Genomic DNA, 4,915 nt, shown 5'->3' with positions numbered 1-4,915 from the left:
AATTGGCACCCTGATGGAAAACACTTGACTCCAATGGAATGTGCTTTCAAATCTGTAAGCTTTTGACTCTAGCCTTCTATCGCAACACCACAGACCAGCTTTAGGAGCTAAAGCAACATCCATGATTTTGTAAGTGGCACAAAGTGTGTGATGCTGGCACATGTACTTCCCATGCAATGTGGCCAGGATCCAAGTGCTCCTTCCTGCAACCATGTGGGGAGGCCTTCTTTGTGAAAAATAAACATGGAGTGGGCAATTTCTGGAAAACATGTATAAACTAGATAGTGCTTCATTGAAACTTTCGGTCATTTCTTCTATGTTGTTCTATGGATGCCTTTAGGTATTTCAGGTGTTTTGTTTCAGCTCATTGTTCTTGCTGTTGTATTTTAAATTGTTATATATATATTTGTATATAAAATTGTTATATACATACATGTGTCTGTGTGTAGCCAAGGGGGGCAGGAAGGGACAGCTGCCCCCCCCATAAAGTAAAAAAATAGAAATACTTAACTGACAAATTGCGTTGGTTCTGCCCCCCAACAAAAGTCCTGCCCCCCCCCCAAAAAATCCTGGCTACGCCCGTGTGTGTGTGTGTGTGTGTGTGTGTGAGAGAGAGAGAGAGAGAGAATGAAATTTATATATTTGTTTTTATTGTTCAAGTCTATTGTTTTTTCCCTACGTTGGATCTGATTGTTTCATCATTACAAGTTGTTTTGGACACGATTTTTGGGAAAGGGAGAACTAAATATTAGAATGAACTAAAAATACAGTTGCAGGAATTTTCCAACATGGGAAGCGGCATTTCTCCCAGCAAACCTGAGCACACTCGGACACAGATACACACACGCTGGCTTTCTCACGCTGGACACTTCGCAGCCCGAGCCCAAGCGTGGTCTCTCCCCTCTGAAGGACAACACAGCCATGTGTCTGCTCAAGTGCGATTCACACTCCCTCGCCAAACCTCTCCCTGGGCCATTTGGAGCTCGCACGCGTCCACGCTCCTTGTTTACCCTGACGCGCCTTTCACGCGCAGCCTTTTTGTTTACCTCTCCGGCAAATGAGAGAAAGCGGCTGGGACCCTGCGCGGCGAGAGCTATAAAAACCCCTCGGGCGGCAGCCGCACCAGAACCCAGGCCAGGCTAAAGCCCCGAAGGGGAGACACAGCGACAAGGAGAGGAGGAAGAGGAAGCGGTGCGCCAGCGGCGTCTGCGCCACTTGGGCTGCCTCGACTGCTGCCAGCGACGCAGCATGGACAGCTCTCGGCTGCGCCTCTGTGCTTCTCCACCTGGCGCGCACAACGCCCGGATCTGCTGCAGAGGACAAGCGAGGTAACCCGCGCTTTCCTCCAGCTCCAGAAATCATAGGCTTCGAGTGTTTTCCTTTCCTTTCCTCCACCCTCCTTTCCAACAACCGACCGCTTTTTTGTGTCGCCCAGCTAACGCAAAGCTGTATTCCCTTCTATTGATTCTACAGGTCCGGAGGATTCTGGAGACCTTGGATTCCCACCCCCAAAGATGCAGAAAGGCAGCGCAGGCGAAACTACAGGGCGGTGAGTGTGTCCTTTCTGATTAAAGCGGCAACAATCCCACGTGGGGTGGCTGGAGTAGGGAGTTGTGTTCTCCTGACTAAGCTGGTCCTTGGGTCGTTAACTTTGTGGGTGTGCAGGAGCGAGAATGGGAAAGTCGTCCTTTCCTTTTCAGGCTGTCAGGTAAACACAATTCGGGAAAAGTCATAGATTTGTAGAGTCGGAAGGGATTCCGAGGGTCATCTAGTCCAACCCCCTGCAATGCAGGAATCTCAGCCAACGCAACCATTACAGAGGGCCAGCCAACTTCTGCTCAAAAACCTCCAAGGAAGTCATATTGGGATTTGACATTATTTTTATGTCCTTGCTGCTGCTGCTGCTTCAATTTATATCCCACCCTTCTTCCCAAAGAGCCCAAGTTGGCAATAGTGAGGGCAACGTCATGCTTGTTTTGATGGCATGCTTTAATTAATTAATTACAAAAGTTATATATGTTTTTGGCAAAAATAAAAATCCCTAAGCAGGTTACAGACAGGGACGTGGGTGGTGCTGTGGGTTAAACCACAGAGTCTAGGACTTGCCGATCAGAAGGTCGGCCGTTCTAATCCCCGCGACAGGGTGAGCTCCCATTACTCGGTCCCTGCTCCTGCCAACCTAGCAGTTCGAAAGCACGTCAAAGTGCAAGTAGATAAATAGGTACGGCTCCGGTGGGAAGGTAAACGCTGTTTCCATGTGCTGCCCTGGTTTGCCAGAAGCGGCTTAGTCATGCTGGCCACATGACCCGGAAGCTGTACGCCGGCTCCCTCGGCCAATAAAGCGAGATGAGCGCCGCAACCCCAGAGTCGGCCACGACTGGACCTAATGGTCAGGGGCCTCTTTACCTTTACTTTAAGCAGGTTACAGAAACTGTAAAATTGAAATACAGCAAATACAACCAAGTAATACAAATAAGAATCCATTATAAAGGCATTATAAAGCTTTGGTCATTTAAAAATGCCAAGTCAATAATTAAACAGGACGACACTCTTTTTTGATATCTGGAATGTTGCTTTACGTTTCTTTCACAAGTGATACCTGAATATGCATGTCCTATCTGTCAGGCAGGGCTGGGGAACCTGTGGTCCTTTCAGATGTTGTTGAATTCCCAACTCTCATCCACCCTCAGCTAGCCTGGCCAATGGTCAGAGATTATGGGAGTTGTAGTTCAGCAGCATCTGGTGGCAGATGGCTAAAATGAAATCAGCTTCCTTACATTCCACAAATTTTCCATGCTCAGGAATAGTTTTTATATTACTTTTGAAACTGCCCTTTCCGGATACTGTTAATCATTCTGTTTTTGATCTGTGTCTCCTGTTTATTACTCCTAGTTGTGCAGCTCTTCGGAGACAGACTCAGCAAAACTCACACAGTATATACATCCAGTCAGGTAAGGTGTAAGCATTAATATTATTATTTATAGTTTCTGTTAGGGCCATTTTCACTATTTTTTCCTAGCAGGGAATCATTAACAGCTGCCTAGTGAGAAGAATACCAACAGGTGGAAATGGTTATAGTGCAGAACAGTGGACACTTTTTGTTAATTTCAGGCAGCAGCTACATCATTGCACTGTCCCTCTGACCCACAAGGCTTTATGAGGTTGCTGCCTGTATTGCACACCTGCCTCTCCTGGTGGTCATAGAATAGCACGTGGCCCACCTATTGAAGACCATGATTCCTATGGTGTATATTACAATTCCACATGAAAGATGTTCTTCTCTCTCCCAACCCTGCAGTCCTGGGTGAGTTCATTCGCTGCGCCAGAGAACTGTGGACTACATAGTTTGTGTGGCAGGATGAGATGAGTTTGAAAAACTCTCTACCAGATTGTACATCCCCACCCCCTCAGTTGTATAACTGTTTCTGGCTTTTTCACCCAGGGGAACGGGAAAATGTACTATGCAGAGTTGTCAGTATCAAGCATCATGGCAAAGGTTCCAGTGCAAAGCTAACCTTTCTTGTATGTGTATATGTCCTACTCACTATATGTGACCAGGAGCAATTCAGACCTGCGTTGTTAAGTTTCCCATCAGATGCTATCAAACCATATCTGGTGTTTGAGTTGTCAGAGGTATCTATTTGACCTTGTACAACAATAATTGTGTTTGAGGGCTTACATAGCTTCTGTTTTACTAGAGTTTTGCAGAATGTATGTTTAAGTATTCTGGCCAAGGACAAGAAATTTTCACAAGGGTGGGGAACTAGGTTGCAGACTGAAGTGATGGGCCCACTAAGCAGCTGCTGCAGAACCAAAGTTCTGTGTCATCACTAAGAATGTCGTACATTTACGCCTTTTGCAGTACAAGAGCAGAGCTATTACTAGTACCAAACCATTCAGAAAGGTTTGCAGCATCATTTAATATTTAATTGTAGGGAAACTTTAGGTGTGAAATGCCGCTAATTACATTTAGGCATAAGTAGGGCCTGTTTTCTCATTAAACTTCCATTTCCTGCTGGACTTTTGTAGCTCTAGTAAATGGAGTATCAGAGTGCAGCCATATATTATAGCTCCTAACTCTGGTTTGCATCCAATGGTACCCACCATGTAAGCCGAAAGAAGATCCACTTGCTTAAGGTGAAGTATCCAATCTCCACCAATTACCTCTTACGCATGTACTCTAAAACCTAAAGAAGTAATTTTCAGCAAAAGTTATTTCACATTAACCCTAGGTCAACTAGACTGAAATGAATCCCTTAAATATTAAATTAACAGAACAGGTTGTCTCTGTGTGTTTTTAGGTTATTCTGGCCCAAATCAAGGTGCTTTGACTACTTGTATCAAGAAGCTGAAGCACTTCTGAAGAACTTTCCTGTCCAAGCCACAATTTCCTTCTATGAAGATTCAGAGAATGAGGAAGATAGTGATGACTCGGAAAATGATTCTGGAGCAGAATTGGATTCTTAATTATAATGAATGTTAATACCACTGTTCATATTCATTCCTTAATTTAATATTGATATCAACATGCTATCATAGTATTTTAAACTAATTTATATGTAAGTTATTTTTCATTAAAAATCAAGCATTTTACATTTTTATAGAAACAATATTGAGTTTTGTTTCATTTTATGCCTGCTACACTCCTCTGTTCCTCTGAAAATAGCAACGCTTTTATGCTGGTAGGGCAGCAGAATCAAATAGAATTACAGCTGCATAGGTGGTTGGATGCATTGTGGCAGGGGACAGAAATAAGGAGGGGTGAGCTTGCATATTGGAATCTGGATATATATCCAGATATATATCCCTTAAGAAACATTTTTTTTATGCCCCATACCCTGATTCTGAACATATTCATTCAGAAGAAGCCCTATTGATTTCAGTGGAACTGATGTTCATGTAAGAATTTCAGCCT

At 44.1% G+C, this 4,915-nt stretch overlaps 1 protein-coding gene across 1 annotated transcript; it reads left to right on the top strand.

Annotated features, from left to right (window-relative positions):
* Nucleotides 1–847: 847 nt before the first annotated feature.
* RIPPLY2 (ripply transcriptional repressor 2) lies at nt 848–4,663 on the top strand. The gene is made up of 4 exons (XM_083431231.1): nt 848–1,328; nt 1,474–1,549; nt 2,893–2,951; nt 4,302–4,663. The coding sequence occupies exons 1-4, from the start codon at nt 1,249–1,251 to the stop codon at nt 4,465–4,467; spliced, it is 381 nt and encodes a 126-aa protein (XP_083287357.1). The 5' UTR covers nt 848–1,248; the 3' UTR covers nt 4,468–4,663.
* Nucleotides 4,664–4,915: the final 252 nt, after the last annotated feature.

Source organism: Podarcis tiliguerta, assembly GCF_965153285.1.
Source record: "Podarcis tiliguerta genome assembly, chromosome: 3".
Taxonomy (NCBI): Eukaryota; Metazoa; Chordata; class Lepidosauria; order Squamata; family Lacertidae; genus Podarcis; species Podarcis tiliguerta.
This window is presented reverse-complemented; position numbering and strand designations above follow the sequence as displayed.

What these genes read in the sequence shown, in the direction of transcription:
- RIPPLY2 (XM_083431231.1), top strand. Translation starts at nt 1,249, where the DNA reads ATGGACAGCTCTCGGCTGCGCCTCTGTGCTTCTCCACCTGGCGCGCAC. An exon ending in TGCTGCAGAGGACAAGCGAG is followed by an intron (nt 1,329 to 1,473) that starts GTAACCCGCGCT and finishes TTGATTCTACAG; the next exon opens with GTCCGGAGGATTCTGGAGAC. An exon ending in GCAGGCGAAACTACAGGGCG is followed by an intron (nt 1,550 to 2,892) that starts GTGAGTGTGTCC and finishes TATTACTCCTAG; the next exon opens with TTGTGCAGCTCTTCGGAGAC.